This window comes from Loxodonta africana, chromosome 14, assembly GCF_030014295.1.
Source record: "Loxodonta africana isolate mLoxAfr1 chromosome 14, mLoxAfr1.hap2, whole genome shotgun sequence".
Taxonomy (NCBI): domain Eukaryota; kingdom Metazoa; phylum Chordata; class Mammalia; order Proboscidea; family Elephantidae; genus Loxodonta; species Loxodonta africana.
Window position 1 is genome coordinate 37,891,179 of NC_087355.1, and position 19,204 is coordinate 37,910,382.

Here is a 19,204-nt window from a genome sequence, read left to right on the forward strand (position 1 = left end):
CTCTATGGGGGTGAGAGACTGCTATTATTCACAATAACACTTTTTTAACTACTTGAAATATATACATGTAAAACTTTAAAAAAAATAAAATTTAAAAAAGAAATAACCAACATAAGACTTTGAAACAACAGAGCCATCGTCATTCAAATAGTAATAAAACCAAGATGTCCATTATCTTATTCAACATTATCCTGGGAGTTTTAGACAAGCAGTAAGATACGAAAAGGTGGAACTGAAATTGTTATTTTAAGACCTATGTCCACCTGAAATATCTTTTAGAGGATCAACTGAAAAAGGTTGTTGTTGCTGTGTGCCTTCGAGCTGATCCTGACTCATAGTGATGCCATAGTGACCCCCCAGGAAAGCAGAACTGCCCATCGGGCTTTCTAGGCTGTAATCTTTATGGAAGCAGAAGGCCAAGTCTTCCCCCACAGAGCAGTTGGTGGGCTCAAACTGCTGACCTCTCAGTTAGCCGCTGAGTGCTTACTAACTATTGTGCTACCAGGTTACCAAAAAAAAGAAAGCTCAGTAAAGTAGCTAAAGTAGGCAAAACTAGTTTTTCTATGTAACCACAATGATCAGTTTTGTCAAATTGTAGAAAAAAAATCCCAATCACATTATATACATATATACTACATATCTTGAAATAATCACATTAAGGAAGATGTAAGACTTTTATAAAAAGAAAAATCTTTAAAATAAGAGCCAGGACACAAATAAACACATGCACACCTGTGTTTGTTGCAGCATTATTCACAATAGCAAAGAGACGGAAACAACCCAAGTGCCCATCAACCGATGAATGGATAAACAAATTGTGATACATACACACAATAGAATACAATGCAACGATAAAGAATAATGATGAATCTGCAAAGCATCTCACAACCTGGGTGAATCTGGAGGACATTATACTGAGTGAAATAAGTTAATCATAAAAGGACCAGTATTGTATGAGACCACTATTATAAAGAATCAAGAAAAATTTACACATACCGCCCCCCCCCCCCCAAATCTTTAGGTACATAAGGTAACACAGGATTTGGTCATTAAATTAGACTCACAAGAATCAGAACTTACGTAGCATCAAACTTTACTAAGAACTCAGACCCAGGCAATTGTGAAACAGGAGAAATCTGAGATCACAACACAGCTCCTTAGAGAAAAGGCTTGGATCGTGCCTATAGCCCTCCTGAAACTCCCTGCTAACTGTGCCTGCTTCCACTCGTTTATTCACCTCTCAAAATGTGATTTGACATTTTGTATGTGTGAAAATTTTAGATTATACATATTACATTATTGCTAGTTTTACTCTATCAGTATAACGATGAGGACTATTTCCCACCATTTCTTTTTTTATATAATTTTATTAATTTTTTGTTTTGAGAATATACACGCAAAACATGCACCAATTCGACAGTTTCTACATGTATCATTTAGTGACATTGATTACATTCTTCGAGTTTGTAACCATTCTCACCCTCCTTTTCTGTGTTGTTCATTCCCCATTAACGTAAATTCATTGCCACCTAAGTTTCTTATCTAATCTTTTGAGTTGCTATTGTCAATGTTTTGTGGGATCACCATTATTCTTTATTGTTGCATAGTATTTCCTTGTGTGTATGTATCACAATTTGTTTATCCATTCATCCATTGATGGACACTTAGGTTGTTCCCATCTCTTTACTAGTGTGAATAATGCTGCAGTGAACATAGGTGTGCAAATGTCTGTTCATGTCATGGCTCTTATTTTAAAGATTTTTTTCTTTTTAAATAAAAATTCTTAAAAGAGTATAATGCTCAAGGCAGACATTTTTTACTAGTTAAGCTAAATTATTGTTTGGTTTTAAGATGTTTTTGGTTCAAGGTTATCTTCAGGGTATTTTTTTGGTTTAAGGTTTAAAGATTATCTCAGGGCAATAGTTTCAGGAGTTCATCTACCTTCCATGGCTCCAGGAAGTCTGGAGTTCATAAGAATTTGAAATTTTGTTCTGCATTTCTCCCCTTTTGATCAGGATTCTTGAATGGAATCTTTGATCAAAATGTTCAGTAATGGTAGCTGGGCACCATCCAATTCTTATGGTCACATGACAAAGGAGGCAGTCATTCCTGGAGGCAACAGTTAACCACACATTCCATATCCTCTATTCCTGACTCTCCTTCTTCCTCTGTTGCTCCAGGCAAATAGAGACCAATTGTTGTGCCTTGGATGGCCGCTTTCAAGCTTTTAAGACCCCAGGCACTACACATTGAGTTAGGACGTAGAACAGAAGCACTAAATATGTTATTAAGCCAATTAACTGGGATGTCCCATGAAACCATGACCCTAAACCTCCAAACCAAGAAAGTAAATCCCATGAGGTTTTTGGTTGTACATAAGCAGCCTCAGCAGTTACTCTTTTTTTTTTGCCTGTCGTTGTAAATATATCTATCACACAACTTTTGCCAGTTCAACTTGTTACAGGTGTACAAATTACTGACAGCAATTACAATAATCGGCATGCAATCTTACCCTTAATCAATGTGATGTTTCCGTCACCGTTAACCTCTCCTTTCCACCTCTCTCCCACCCCTGGTGACCACTAACAAACCTTGTTCTCTATGTATTGTCTTATCTGTGTCTTTTTATATAAGTGAGGTCATATAATGTTTGTCCTTTTGTGATTGACTTATTTGACTTAGCATCATGTCTTCCAGCTCTATCCATATTGTAGCATGTATGAAGACTTCATTTCTCCTACTGGCTGAGTAGTATCCCATTGAATGTATGCACCACATTTGTTTATCCATTCATTTGTTGCTGGGCATTTAGGTTGTTTCTACCTTTTGGCTCTTGTCAATAGTGCTGAAGTGAACACTGGTGTACAAGTCTCTGTTTGAGTCTCTACTTTTACATCTTTTGGGTATATACCTAGTATTGGAATTGTTGGGTCATATGGTAGTTCTATTTTGAGTTTTTTGAGGAACCACTACACTGTTTTCTACAATGGCTGTACCATTTTGCATTCCCACCAGCAGTGGGTAAGGGTTCTGATTTCCCCACAACCTCACCAACATTTGTTATTTATTTGTATATTTTTTCATCTTAGCCATCCTAGTAGAAGTGAAATGGTATCTTATTGTGGTTCCCATCATTTCTTGAAGAGCACAGAACACAAATTAATCAATCAATGTGGATGACTACTTATTTCTGTTTCTGGTGGTGGTATGGCTTCTGGTGGCAGTTGACTACTGTGGCTTAAATATGATCGAAGACAATCCTGAATCCCTTCACTGGCTGAGTATTTCCAAAACTAATACAGTAATCCCAAGAATCTCCCCATTGGTTGGTGCCTTAGCCAAACATGAGGCACTTGGGCCAGGAGAATACTGGGTACATGCGACCTCACTCTACATTTCTGACACACATTATGCCATACCTACCTTCCCTCCCCCTTGCAGTCCATGAATCTCCTCTTCTCCAGAAGATAAGAACTTTAGTCCATCTGCATTTGAGAATCAGGCTAGGTGGAGGAAGACAGCCAATTGTTTTAAGCCTAGACTGTCGTCACTGGTGAGTTTTACTGTACTTGCTATTGTTATTTATTTAGAGAAGTATCTAGGTACAAGAGTTTTAAGTATTGTTCTACGTTTCTGTGAATGGAAGAGCTGAGGTGCTGTGAAGGTGTGCATGGGAGGGGAAATGAATTGTGGCTTTTAATTTTATTTTTTGTATTAAATTATTATAAGATATTTTTATCTTTTCTCTTATATACTTCAGATAATTAAGTTTTAATATCAAGCTTAACTATTCCGTGAACTTTAGGTAGATTGAAAAGAACAAAACTCTTTCTAGCTCTACTAGCTGTGAGAGGTTAGACAGATTATGTAAACATATTAAGTTGCAAATTCCTCCTCTTATGAATGGGAATAGTATTATCTATTTCATATTGTTATTTTTAATGATATAAAATATGTTTATAACATGCATTTGGCAGAGTAGCTGGCACATGTTAGAGACTCAAAATACGTTAGATGTTAATGTGATAATTTACTGTTATTATTATTTCATGTAATATTTGTCTTATTTTTAACTTCATTTTTTAAAATCTTCTAATGTATATAATTGTTGTTGTTGTTAGGGGCCAAAAGGTTGACTTCAACTCATAGCAACCTTATGTATAACAGAACAAAATGTTGCCTGATCCTGTGTCATCCTCACAGTTGTTTCTGTGTTTTAGTCCATTGTTGCAGCCACTGTGTCAGTCCACCTAATGAGGGTCTCACTCTTTTATTCTGATCCTCTACTTTATCTTGAGAAAGACATTAAGCTTTGTAAAGTAGAGAGTGAGCAAAAAACAGGAAGACCCTCAAGGAGATGGATTGACATAGGGGCTGCAACAGTGGACTCAAACAAACCTACTATTATGAGGATGGAACAGGACTGAGCAGTGTTATATCCTGTTACACACATACGGTCGCTATGAGTTGGAACCGACTCAATGGCACCTAACAACAACAACCACTACTTTATGAAGCATGATGTCCTTTTTCAGGGACTGGTCCCTCCTGATAACATGTCCAAAGGAAGCTAGAAGTAGTCTTATCATCTTAGCTTCTAAGGAGCTTTCCGTCTGTACTTCCTCCAAGTCAGATTTGTTCGTTCTTCTGGCAGCCCATGGTATATTCAGTATTCTTCACCAACACCATAATTCAAAGGAATCAACCCTTTTTCAGCCTTCCTTATTCATTAACCCGCTTTCACATGCATGTGAGGTGATTGAAATGCCATAGATTGGGTCAGACGCACCTTAGTTATTTAAGTAACATCTTTGCTTTTTAAGATTTTAAAGAGGTCTTTTGCTGTAGCTTTGCTGAATGCAATGCGTTGTTTAATTTCTTGACCACTGGTTCTGTGGGCACTGATTGTGAATCCAAGTAAATGAAATCCTCAGCAACTTCAATTGAAAATACCATGGGTTGGATCAGGCCCACCTTAGTCCTTAAAGTGATGTATTTGCTTTTTAAATTTTTAAAGAGGTCTTTTGCCGCAGATTTGCCCAATGCAATACGTCATTTGATTTCTTGACTTCCATGGGCCTTGATTGTGGATTCAGGTAAAATGAAACCCTTGAAAGCTTCAATCTTTTCTCTGTTTATCATGATTTGCTCATTGGTCCAAACCAAAACCAAACCAAACCCAGTGCCATTGAGTGAATTCCAACTCATAGCGACCCTATAGTACAGTTGTGAGGATTTTTGTTTTCTTTATGTTGAGATGTAATCCATACTGAAGGCTATAGTCTTTGATCTTCATGAATAAGTACTTCAAGTCCTCTTAGCTTTCAACAAACAAGGTTGTGTCATCTGCATATCACAGGTTGTTAATGAGTCTTCCTCCAGACATTGCGTGGTGTTCTTCACATAGTCCAGCTTCTCAGGTTATTTGCTCCTCATACAGATTGAATAAGTATGGTGGAAGGATACAACCCTGACACATACCTTTCCTGATTTTAAACCACTGCCTGTTCTGTCCGATCAGCTGCCTCTTGATCTATATATAGGTTCCTCGCGAGTACAATTAAATTTTCTGGAGTTCCCATTCTTTACAATGTTATCCACATTTTGTTGTGATTCACACAAATGAATGCCTTTGCATACTTAGTAAAACACAGGTAAACATCTTTTTGGTATTCTCTGCTTTCAGCCAAGATCCATCTGACATCGACAATGATATCCCTCATTCCACATCCTCTTCAGAATCCAGCTTGGATTTCTGGCAACTCCCTGTCAATGTACTGCTGCAACAGCTTTTGAATGATCTTTAGCAAAATTTTACTTGTGTGTGATGTTAATGATATTGTTCGATACTCTCTGCATTCTGTTGGATCACCTTTCTTTGGAATAAGCACAAATATGGATCTCTTCCAGTCAGTTGGCCAAGCAACTCTTTTCGAAATTTCTTGGTATAGATGAATGTGCTCTTCCAGGATTCTGTCAGTTTGATTAAACTCTACAATTGGTATTCTGTCAATTCCTGAAGGCTTGTTTTTCGCCAGTGCCTTCAGCACAGCTTGAATACCTTTAATACCATTGATTCTTGATCATATGCCACGTCCTGAAATGGTTGAAAATTGACCAGTTCTTTTTGGTACAGCAACTCTGTTTATTCCATCTTCTTTTGTTGCTTCCTATGTTGTTTAATATTTTGTCCATAGAATCCTTCAATATTGCAACTCAAGGCTTGATTTTTTTCTTCAGTTTTTTACGTTTGTGAAATGCCAAGTGTGTTTTTCCATTTTGGTTTTCTATCTCCAGGTCTTTGCACATTTCATTATAATACCTTACATTGTCTTCTCAGGCTGTCCTTTGAAATCTTCTGTTTAACTCTTTTACTTCATCATTTCTTTGATCCATTTAGCTGCTCTGTGCTCCAAAACAAGCTTCAGAGCCTCTTCTGACATCTACTTTGGTCTTTTCTTTCTTTTCTGTCTTTTTAATGACCTTTTACTTTTTTCATGTATGATATCTGTGATGTCATCCCACAGCTCCTCTGGTCTTCAGTCATTAGTGTTCAGTGTTTCAAATCTATTCTTGGGATGGTCTCTAAATTCAGGTTTGATATACTTATGTTGTACTCTGGCTCTTGTGGACTTGTTTTAATATTCTTCAGCTTCAGCTTGTACTTGCTTATGAACAATTGATCGTCTGTTCTGAAGTTGGCCTCTGGCCTTGTTCTGACTGATGATATCAAGCTTCTCCATCATCTCTTTCCACAGATGTAGTTGATTTGATTCCTGTGTATTCTGTCTGTTGAGGTCCACGTATATAGCTGCTGCTTATGTTGTTGAAAAAAGAAGTTGTGGGTCTTGCAAAATTCTATCATGTGATCTCTGGTATCGTTTCTATCACCAAGACTATATTTTCCAACTACTGATCCTTCTTCTTTGTTTCCAAATTTGGCATTCTAATCACCAGTAGCTATTAATTCATCATGATTGCATGTTTGATCAATTTCAGACTACAGAAGTTGGTAAATATCTTCAATTTCTTCATCTTTGACCTTAGCGGTTGGTGTGTAAATTTGAATAAAAATGGTATTAAGTGGTCTTCCTTGTAGGCATATGGATATTATCCTATCACTGACAGCGTTGTACTTTAGGATAGACCTTGAAATGTTCTTTTTTGATGATGAATGTGATGCCATTCCTCTTCAATTTGTCATTCCCTGCATAGTAGACCAAATGTTGATTCCAAATGACCAATACCAGTGCATTTTAGCTGACTAATAGAAGATATTGATCTGTATGTATTCAGTTCATTTTTTATGACTTCCAGTTTTCCTTGATTCATACTTTGTACATTTCACTTCTGATTATTAGTGGATGTTTGCAGCTACTTCTTCTTATTTTGAGACTTGCCACATCAGCAAATGAAGGTCTCCAAAGCCTTACTCCATCCACATCCTTCAAGCTGATTCTGTTTTGAGGAGGCACCTCTTCTCTAATCTTATTTTGAGTGCCTTCCAACCTGAGGGGCTCGTCTTCCAGCACTATATTAAACAATGATCTACTGCTATTTATAAGATTCTCACTGGCCAATTTTTTAGGAATTAGATTGTCAGGTCCTTTTTCCTAGTCTGCCTTAGTCTGGAAGCTCCACTGAAACCTGTCCACTGTGGGTGACTCTGCTGGATTTGAAATACTGATGGCATAGCTTCCAGCTTCACATCAACACACTAGCCACCACATTCCAACAAACCGAAAGATGAATGCTAGGATCATAGATTAAAACCCATTGCTGTCAAGTTGATTCCGACTCATAGCGATCCTATAGGACAGAGTAGAACTGCCCCATAGAGTTTCCAAGGAGTGCCTGGTGAATTCAAATGGCCAACCTTTGGATCATAGATTAAAAAAAAAAAAAAAAAAAAATGAGTCACATTTAATTATAGATCTCAATCCATAGACATGTATATAATTAAAGATGACTAAAAAAAAAAAAAAAAAATTTTTTTTTAAATCTATGATAGGAAATACTGGTGGCATAGTGGCTAAGTGCTACGGCTGCTAACCAAAGGGTCGGCAGTTCAAATCCACCAGGTGCTCCTTGAAAACTCTATGGGGCAGTTCTACTCTGTCCTATAAGGTTGCTATTAGTCGGAATCGACTTGACAGCACTGGGTTTGGTTTTGATTTTGATAATTGATGATCATTTAGATTGTTTTCATCATCTCCAATTTTTTTTTCTTAAAGATAAACTACATTTGTTAGATTTCTTGCCCTGAAATTTTCAGTTATCTCTTAATAGGAGTGCTTGGTGCTAGGAAAATGAATGGGAAATTGTCATTTGTCCATTACATCTCCTAGGGACTTTAGCACATAGCATACAATACCAGAATAAGGTATGATGACTGCCTTCAAGAAATTTCAAGTTCAAGTTTGACTTGAAATATTTTCCTAAATTATATAAACCTAATATAATATGGAACAATTTCAATTGCTTAGGACAGCCATACGTCATTTAATCAGATTCTATACATTGAAAATACTTTGTATTTTCTATTTTTTAGACTTAAAATCAACAGAATAACATATATAGCTAGACTACCAATGATGAAACAATTCTAAGGCACTGACAAGGAATATATTACATAAATGCCAAATTATCTCAGAATAGTGTATTTCTACTCTTGGCAATAAAGTAAAAGTTGGTGTAAGTTTTGTGCCATATGTAACACCATTAAATATTATTATGTTTCTTTGTTCAGAAAATCTATTGAAGACAGAGAACAAAGCCAGCCCAAACCACGTGATGACTCTCATAATATAGCTGTCCATGTTAGAAAAGTGCACGGTTGTCGTTCTTTATGTGGACCAAAAGGATTTGAAGAAAGAATTGAAGAATTCATAGCGATCTTAAAGAAAATGTAAGTATTTTTTAATATATCTTTTCTTATAGTTGAAGAATTCTTTTGAATAGTTTTTAAATAGTTGTTTGAAGATAAACATACTTAAGTGGTAATCTAACGCTAGTGGTTGATTCAGATGAGCTGATAATACAGGCGATTTGTCTCTAGATGAATACAATCTTCAGGAATATAATTTTCATGGCATATCATGAATATATTGCTAAACTTGTGGCACAACATTTTAATTTTAAGTGCCCAATTGGAATATGTGTTATCTACTGCAACTGTTTAACCAAAATTACGTTTAAGATGTTCATTAGCTTATAGCTACTGGTCAACTCTTCACAGAATTTAAAGTCATATCTTCTCCATCACAGAGCCTTTAGATAAATTTGCCTCGTATTTCTCATTAATTCCTGAAGTGATGTGGGCTGCGATTAAGGTGCAACTACCTACAAGAGAAGGAGAAGAGAGTTCAATCTGGTTGGAGTCTGATTACCAGAGATGCTGTTGGATTTGTGGATAAAATTAAAGTTGCAAGGGGACCATGGAAAAATGAGATATTGAAATTGAGATTGACAACAGAAACAAAATCAAGAATAAAACAGTTGCAGTGTTGAAATTATGCCTGAAGGAAAGACAGGTAGCTTGGAATGAGTAATTAAAAATCTGAAATTTATGTCTTGAGGAATACACCAAGAATTCTATACTATATTCTATACTTTCCTTTAAAGCTAAATTGCAAATTTAAGAAAATATGATTAGAGCTTCCAGAAAATTTGAGAATGGTCACACTTTGATGCTTTTACTTATAGTAACAAAAAATAACCCTAGCGAATGCTAGTTACCTTACAGGAAAGCAGGCGAGACAAAGTTGTAGGGAAGGAAACCAAAACCACTTGCTACACAGGAATATAATTAAACTGGTAAACTGTAAAAACAGGAAATTCAACTGGAGGGTGTTCAGTGAATGTGTTGAAAGTGTAATTTAACTGGTAGAAAATTTCTAGAGTACTGAAAGTTAGAGCTACAGGCTGCCACAGCCAGTTTTCATTCCATCAAACCATAATATTGAATTAAAATTACATTTGGTTAAAAAATTTTACTTCCCAGAAACCCATGAGTTACTCACTGGTACTGGTTTTAGGCTTTGCTGAGCTGCAGAATTTTTAACAGTGTGGGTAATCTCCATCTCTCTGAATATAAAGAGGTAGCAGTGCTCAGGTGACAAAAGTTGTGATCCAAGACACAGGAGGAGCTCAGCAATTGGGAATCTCAAGCACCATGACTCCTCAGCAAGGTGCCGAAAAACTGGGAGGTAGATGTAGGTTCATGCCGGGATGGAAACCACTCCATACCTTTGCTATGCGCTGAAGCAGGAACCATGGTAGGAGGCCATCCACCCAAACACGGCAGAGAACAGGTAAAGACGCTACTGCTGCATCCGTATATGGACTCTCATGGGTTTCATTTAGAAGCCAATCGCCACATACCCTGGACGACAAACGTTGGCACGGTGGCAGTCTTGGGGTGGGTAGAGCAGCTTCTGAAGTACTGTAAGCCCTGATTTTCTGTGGCTCAGAACTGGGCAGATGGGACTGTTCATGAGGCATGTCTTTACTGTTGCCAGTGGGTGGGGCTGTGACTGCCGCAGACTGACAATAGCAGGGTAAATGAGAAGGGACTCACTTGTAGAGGGTGCTGAAATTCACAGAAAGCTTTAAATTCTGAACGGAAAATTTCTGATTTAATCCTCACATAAATGCATTCTGGTAAATATGATAAATTAGTGTCTTAGTCATCTAGTGCTGCTATAATGGAAATACCACAAGTGGATGGCTTTAACAAAGAGAAATTTATTTCTTCACAGTAAAGTAGGCTAAAAGTCCAAATTCAGGGTGTCAGCTCCAGGGAAAGGCTTTCTTTCTCTGTCGGCCTTCTCATCAATCTTCGCCTGGACTGGGAGCTTCTCCTTGAAGGGACCCTGGGTCCAAAGGATGCACTCTGCTCCCCGCACTGCTTTCTTGGTGGTCTGAGGTCCCTCTGTCTCTCTGCTCCCTTCTCTCTTTTATATCTCGAGACACAAGCCAATCTCATAGTTTGAGTCCTGCCTCACTAACACAACTGCTGCCCATCCTCCCTCCTTAACATCATAGAGGCAGGATTTACAACCTATAGGGAAATCACACCATGCTGGAAATCACGGCACAGCCAAATCGATACACACATTTTTTGGGGGACATAATTCAATCCATGACAATTAGTAAAAGATTAAAGTTATGTCCTAAATTCACAATCTAGGTTCTTCTCTAGGACACGGTTTTTCTTTTCTTTTCTCTCTTTAGAACATTACTAGTCTTCTCTTGTTGCACAATAAATTACCACAGATTTAGTGGTTTAAAATGACATACATTTACTATCTCTCTGGTGGTGCAGTGGTTAAGAGCTGGGCTGCTAACCAAAAGGTAGGCAGTTTGAATCTACCAGCTGCTCTTTGGAAACTCTGTGGGGCAGCTCTACTCTGTCCTATAGGGTTGCTATGAGTCGGAACTGATATGATGGCAACTTTTTTTTTTTTGGCTGGGCAAGGATTAGCTGGGTCCTCTGCTCTGTGTCTCATAAGGCTTCAAACAATGTGTTAGTCGGGCTACATTTTTTTCTGGAGCTTTGAGGTTCTTTTCTAAGCTCAAATGATTGTTTGCTGGCAGAATTCATTTCCTTGTAGGGCTGAGGTCTCTATTTTTTTGCTGACTGAGAGCGGCCCCACAGTTCGTTGCCATATGATCCTCTCACAGCCCTCCACAACATGGCAGCTTACATCTTTAAAGCCAGTGAGGGAGGGCCTCTCTCTCTCTCAGCTAAGATGAAGCCTTTTATTTTTTTTAAACCGTCCATGAGATGGATGGATATAGTGCCTACAACAGTGGGTTCAAGCATACCAGTAGTCATGAGGATGGCACAGGACCAGACAATGTTTCCTTCTATTACACACAAGGTCACTGTGAATCACAGCTGACTTGATGGCAACTAACAACAACTGTTAATTATATCTCTCCATTTAAATGAGTTCTAACCCCCCCCACCCACCCAGTGTACCAGTTATCAATTTATTTCCTCTCAACTTCCAATATATCTCTCATTGCTCTGCTCTGTGATGCTGGATGCTGCGATACTGTAGAATTTCTCCTTTGCCAGCTGGCAAAATGTTAAACTGCATCAGAAGAAGGTGCTGGAAGGACATCAAGGAGGAAGGGGCTTCTGGTCCTAATTCTGGTCTCTCTCTCTTTATGTTTATTATACACTTGTTATGTCTCAAGTCTTGTAATAATAAGATCACGTGGCCTTAAGAAATGTATAATCTAGTAGAGGAGATAGATTTTTTTTTTTTTTGAAAATGGGCATACCGAATTGTCCCATGGGCTATAAAAGGAGTCTGTTTGGGATGCAGCGGAGACACAAAGGGAATGATAGCTAAATAGGGTGTTCAGTCATAACTTTTTGAATGGTAGTATTATGTTTATTTTGCTTGCTGAAAGTGAAGAGGACTTGAAGCACTTACTAATGAAGATCGAAGACCACAGCCTTCAGTATGGATTACACCTCACCATAAAGAAAACAAAAATCCTCACAACTGGACCAATGAGCAACATCATGATAAATAGAGAAAAGATTGAAGTTGTCAAGGATTTCATTTTACTTGGATGCACAATCAACAGCCATGGAAGCAGCAGTCAAGAAATCAAAAGACGCATTGCATTGGGCAAATCTGCTGCAAAAGACCTCTTCAAAGTGTTGAAGAGCAAAGATGTCACTCTGAAGACTAAGGTGCGCCTGACCTAAGCCATGGTATTTTCAATCACATCATATGCATGTGAAAGCTGGACAATGAATAAGGAAGACCGAATAAGAAATGACACCCTTGAATTGTGGTGTTGGTGAAGAATATTGACTATACCATGGACTGCCAAAAGAATGAACAAATCTGTCTTAGAAGAGGTGCGGCCAGAATGCTCCTTAGAAGCAAGGATGGTGAGACTGCGTCTTACATACTTTGGACATGTTGTCAGGAGCGATCAGTCCCTGGAGAAGGACATCATGCTTGGCAGAGTACAGGGTCAGCGGAAAAGAGGAAGACCCTCAACGAGGTGGATTGACGCAGTGGCTGCAAGAATGAGCTCAAGTATGATGATTGTGAGGATGGTGCAGGACCGGGCAATGTTTTGTTCTGTTGTGCATAGGGTCGCTATGAGTCAGAACTGACTCGACGGCACCTAACAACAACAACAACAACAACAACATTATGTTTATTTACATTTTAGAGGTATAAAGTGAAGTCTTATAGCACCTAATCCAGAGCCTCTCTATCCCACTATACTATCACTTTTGCAATTTTCTGTTGGATAGAAGCAAATCATAGGTCTCTTCCCTCCCCGCCTTCAAGGAGAAGGGATTACACAAGGGTATGACTCCTTGGAAATCACTTTAGGATGTATTAGCTATATTTGATGCCATTATCAATCTTGTCGTGACTCTGTTAATCAAATTTGCAATGGGATTTTGTACTTTATGTACAGAACACAGATCAAAGGCAGTTTATTAATGGATAGAAGTCCTGAGGTGGCACCAATGGTGGCTACTAACCAAAATGTTGGCAGTTCAAACCCACCCAGAGGAATATTGGAAGAAATGCCTGGCAATGTGCTTCTCAAAGGTCACAGGCACGAAAACCCTGCGGAGCACAGCTCTACTCTGAAAATACATAGGAACGCCATGAGTTGGAATTGACTCTTGACGGCAACTAGTTTGATTTTATTAATGGATAGGTTATTACCTATATGTTTAGCCCTTATATTTAACTCTTAAGAGAACCACATCAGATTGGTGGGATGCTTCAGTGATGTGATTTAACAGGCTTTTAAAACTAGTTACTACACTGTCTAAAATTCTTTGCTCTGTCAATAGAGCGTGATACTGTTCTATTTTCATGATCTGAGTAGTGGTTATATGGGTGTGTTTATAGGCATATATTGGGATTTTGCATTTAACTTTATGTATATTTAAAAAAGAAAACAAAACAAACCCCATTGCCATCATGACTATTCTGAATCATGGAGACCCCATGTGTTACAGAGTAGAGCTGCTCCACAGGGTTTCCTTGGCTGTAATCTTTATGGAAGGAGATTGTCAGGCCTTTCTTTCGTGGTGCCATCGGGTGGGTTCACATGCTCAACCTTTCGATTAGTAGCTGAGTACAGATTGTGGGGACCTTTACGTACATTACACCTCAAAAAAAAAAAAAGTTTGCCAAAATAAGAAGAAGAAAGAAAAAAAAAAAAACCAAAACACACCTAAATTAAAGTAAAGTTGTCTTTTTACCTCTTAGTCAACTTAGCAGGTTAAGTAATTTTCTCCATTCCCTTTAGCATGATACCCCTGCTGAACACTGGCATCTAACAGGCAACTCCCTCATACACTGGGGCATTTCTGCTCCTACTACACTATACTTACTAAGGACCTGACAGATTTGGTGTGACATTGTAATCAGTCAGCTACAACTATTTTTGAGTTTAAGTTATTAGGCTTACATTTTAATTTTAGGGCTAAGGAGTCAGATTGTTGTAGTTTGCTTTTGTACCTATGCCGTGGATAAACGCTGAGGGGTCAGCGCACCTTGACTTGACCGACAGTTTTACTGAGTTTACATGTAATGAGTAAAAGGGTAGTATTTCAAAAGAGAAGGTTACAGAAGAAAAGAGAAATGAATTATAGGTAAACAACATTAACAACTATGAACCAAAACATGTCTTGGAATTTTAATGTCAAAATAAATATGATTTATTTACCTAGTAATTAATGAATTCAACATTACTTTTGAACTCTTATATGTTTCTAGCTGTATTCTTGGTATTGGGGCTGTAGTAGTGAACACTCCAATGTCTTTGACCATAGTGTACATTGTAGTTTAAGAGAGATAATAAACACATATGTAATATGTCAGTTGGTAGTAAGTGCCAGGGATAAAAAAGAATGCAGAGTGAGAATATAGAGCATGATGGAAGTGATCACAGAAGGCCCCTCTGAAAAGGTGACATTAATAATTGAATGAAATGAGAGAGCTAGCTAATTAAGTGTCTTGGAGAGGTACATTCCAGGCAGAGGAAACACAAGTGTAAGAGCCCTGGGTTGGAAACATGTTTTGCAAATTGGAAAAAAATGAAAAGGCAATGAGGCCAGTGTTGGGAAAATGCTTGAGTGAGGGGAAGAGTTGGTGTAAACGGGGCTGCAGGAGGTAACCAAGGGCCAGGTCGTTTGGGGACTCATAGACCATGGTAGGGTTTTAATCCTAGTGATTGGCAATAGGGTACATGACATGTTATGATTTACCTTGTAAAGGGTAATGGGTGGAGTTGACCATGAGTGCCACGGGGAGATTTGGGGTGACCTCTCAGGAGGAAGTTCAATTTGACGTGTAGAATTTGATTTTCTTTCTTTCTTTTTTTTTTAACACACGGGTGGGGTGAATTGATAGTCTTGGAAGCAAATGAGATTCTTTGCTCTGTTTAATCACTAACGTCTTGGAGAATACTGGGCAACTCGTCTAACGCTCACACATATTTGCATTTGATTACACTGCCTATAACAACACTGGCTTTTAAAATGCAATTATGAATTGCTTTGGTAAAAAATGATTGGTTTCTTTATAATGACTAATTTCAGAAAAAAAGTGACATTGCTTATGTGTATTTGTGGAGGCTGTGGAAAGGGTAAGAGACGAGATGAACTTATAAATGGGCTGTGAATAGCAGTTTAAGATCCTCTGAGAAAACTTGCCCCAATTGTTTTTTCTTCCACTTTCTCCAATTAAAGATGTTTCCTCTGAGGGAGTGAGGTATCTGAAGATCATTATGGTTCCGTGCAGCAAGGATGCAAAGCCACTTCACAGAGGAATTGCTCCCTGAAGAACATCAGGATTTTTGCCATTTAGATTCAGGCTGTTTAAAAATCCAAATGCAATATGGTTCTTACACTGTTGTCCTCTGGTGAAATGGCATATAAAATGAGGAACTGCAGATTCAAATTATATTTAAGGGCTATATGCTAATCAGAGAAAAAACACTTTGTGCGGGTTTCATTCTGTCTGTTAAAAATACAGTGCTTTGGAGGAAAACTGCACTGAGATGGGTGGTGGTGGGGGGGTCTCTTCCAAAAAAGAAAGAAAACCTTTATTAAAGCTGAAAGAAGACAGGTTAACAAAAATGGTGTGAATATTGAAAGTAATTTAGATTTCTGACAGAAACAGTGATAGCTTAGAAGAATAGGAACTAAAGAGCGTAATTTGTGCATTGAGGAGATGAATCAGCAAAGGGTAGCAATTAAAAACTCATTGACAGTAGATTGAAATTCCTGAAAGGTATAGTACTGAGTCCTGGTCTGTCTATAGCAGTGACAGTCAAAGTTCCATTTGAGATGCACATATCACAAAGTGCATGAGCTTTGGAGTCAGAAATAACTGGGTTCTGAACTAGAGTCCTTCGATTACTAACTGTATGATTTTGGAAAAATTATAGCCTCTTGATATTCGATTCACTTATCTATAAAATGAGCACAATTATTAACTTCATTGGGTCATTACTGTTGTGAAGCTTAGAGGATGTTAGACATGTAAAGCCCCTAGCATATTACTTGGCTCATCACAGGCTTTTTGATGCATTTCTTTAAAAATGAGCTTGCTAGGTTCTTGAGAGTTTTTTTCTTTTTTTTTTAAAGCTTTGCTGTGTACTTGGCCATTGTTGAAGTATAAAGAGGTCCGTAGTAGTTCAGAAAAACAATGTGTCGTATTTCTTTTTTCCTTCAAAGAATAAAATGCATATTTCTTTTACTTTTCATGAGTAAACAATAGCGGTTATTTATCATATATTTGCATTAGTTTACCAGTTGCCAGTGATATCTTCATATTGAAGTTTAAGAAACTACTATTTGGTCACAAATTAACTAGTATTTAAAAAAAAAAATTGCATCTTTATAAAATTTTGTTTTGTTGTTTGGAAATAAGCAAATATCTTCTATTATAATATTTATTTATTATAAAATTACTTTTTCAGTGTATAGATGTATGTAGCTTCAGCATAGATGCCATTTAAATTCCTTGGGTATTTTAAACATAATTATTGATTCATGATGTAATTTTATCCCATTTAAAAATTATTATATACTTGGGTAATTGTTCTCTTTCACTGAAATCTGCCTACTCTTAGGCTAATTCTACATTGATTTTTTGTAAAATAATTTTAACTTTATGGTGTGCTTTGTTATCTGGTAAGACAATTTCTGACTGCTTTGGAAATTTACTAAACCTTCTCATTCAGGCATGTGGTATATATTTTGCATTTATTTAATCTTCTTTGTGTTTTGTAATAGAATTTCATATAGGTTTTATACTTTTTTCTAAGGATGATTTCCTACGATTTATGTTTTTGGAGAATATTATGAATAGGATTATTTTCTTCTGTTTTATATCTGAGTAATGTTAGTATATATGAAAGGTATTTAATTAGGTATTACTGCCTGCCTTATTGAATTCTTCTTAATTTAATCTACTTCAATTTATTTTCGGTTATTTGTTAAATAGCAATAATACTATCTGGGAATAATTGTCATTTTATCTCCTGTCATACGGATAAAGTTTATTTTCAATTATCATAATGCATTAACTAGAACATGAAAAATAATAGTAAATGATTATGGTAAGAGCTTTTTCATGTATTTAATTTTACTGGTATGCCTCTGGTGTTTACCATGCTGTGAGCTGTTAGCTCTTGGTTTAAAGGAGGAAAGATGTTAGAGTTGAAGCATTCTTGTCAAAAAGCCTTGAGTTGAAAACCCAGCTTACGACTTGCTAGGTAACTGGCATGAATAATTATCTAATGTCAGTTTCTTCATTTTTGAAAAGATGATAAAACATATCCTTCACAGGATTTTTATGATGTTTAAGGAGATTGTATATGAAGTGTGTAAAAGTACAGAGTTGTGTACATGGTAGGTGTTGCACACTCACACCCACACCCATGTTCATACCCACACACACCCATACACATTCATATCTATCCTTCTCCACCCTGCTCTGTGCCCCAGCAAAGTGACTGCATCAGCTGTACATGCTAGCCTTCTAGCTTCCACCTGGGTTTTGCGCAATGGGAGATACCAGAAAGAGCTCAAGAGGAAGAAGGAAAATGAGGTCAGAGTTACTATTTCTCTGCTCCTTCCCAGCCAAATAGACATTATTGGCTGTGTCTCCCTATCAAATGCCATAGTAACACTTTTTCTACTAGCTACAGCCTTCTCAGGATTGCAGTGAAGGTAACAACTTCCTCTGCCTCCTGCTCAGTGCCAGCTAGTGGTTCTCACTCCCTTGTTGGTTTCCCTTACCCTTTCTACACTTTTGTAAATAATCCCTTCATTAAAAAATCTCCTCAATTATCTCTTCTGAGTATGTAATCTTCTTCCTGCCTGATAATATATATATGTGATTCTATGTGCATATATATAACATTTCTAAATTCCCTGAAATGTTATAACAGATCCTTACTCTTTGACTCCTACCTACTCTATATTGTATCCTAATACCAGTCATGTCAAATATTCCCTTGTTCTCTGATTGAGCTGCTATTTCGTGTGCCTGTGATGATGCTCTTCTCTCTGCTTGGAACATGTCTCTTCTATCTACTCTGCCTCCACATGCAGACTTTTGTACAGACCTTTCTCTTTGCTGCCAAATAGTTCATTGTGTTTGCTTGGCCAGATGTCTTACTCTTGTTATTAAACTGGAATCCCCCTAAAGGGTGGAGCCTTGCCTCCTCCTCATTGTTTATTCCATGCATCACACAGAATTCCCAGCATATAGTGGTTTGAAAAACAGTTGGCATTAGCTAGTACAATTGGACATTCATATAGTTACAGACCACTCTTATGTATGTATTACGTACCAAGAGGCATATCTGATTGGTCGCGATAGCATTGTTCATCACAGAAATTCTAAAAACCTTCTACATGTTAATTAACACTAGAATGGGTATACCAAACCAAAAACCCACTGCCGTCAAGTCGACTCTGACTCCTAGCGACCCTACAGGACAGAGTAGAACTTCCCCATAGAGTTTCCAAGGATCGCCTGGTGGATTTGAACTGCCGACCTCTTGGTTAGCAGCTGTAGCATTTAACCACTACGCCACCAGGGTTTCCAGAATGGGTATAGAATGTACCATAGCCACACAATGGAATGCTAAATTGTGGTGAATGGGCTACTATAGTGATCCA

At 37.6% G+C, this 19,204-nt stretch overlaps 1 protein-coding gene across 1 annotated transcript in view; it reads left to right on the plus strand.

The window, feature by feature from the left end:
• The window catches only part of CNBD1 (cyclic nucleotide binding domain containing 1), a 378,419-nt gene that overhangs the window by 48,798 nt on the left and 310,417 nt on the right, over positions 1 to 19,204 (plus strand). The window contains exon 4 of the mRNA XM_023545853.2: positions 8,750 to 8,908. Within this exon, the coding sequence (XP_023401621.1) occupies positions 8,750 to 8,908 (159 nt within the window). The remainder of the gene's footprint in view (positions 1 to 8,749; positions 8,909 to 19,204) is intronic.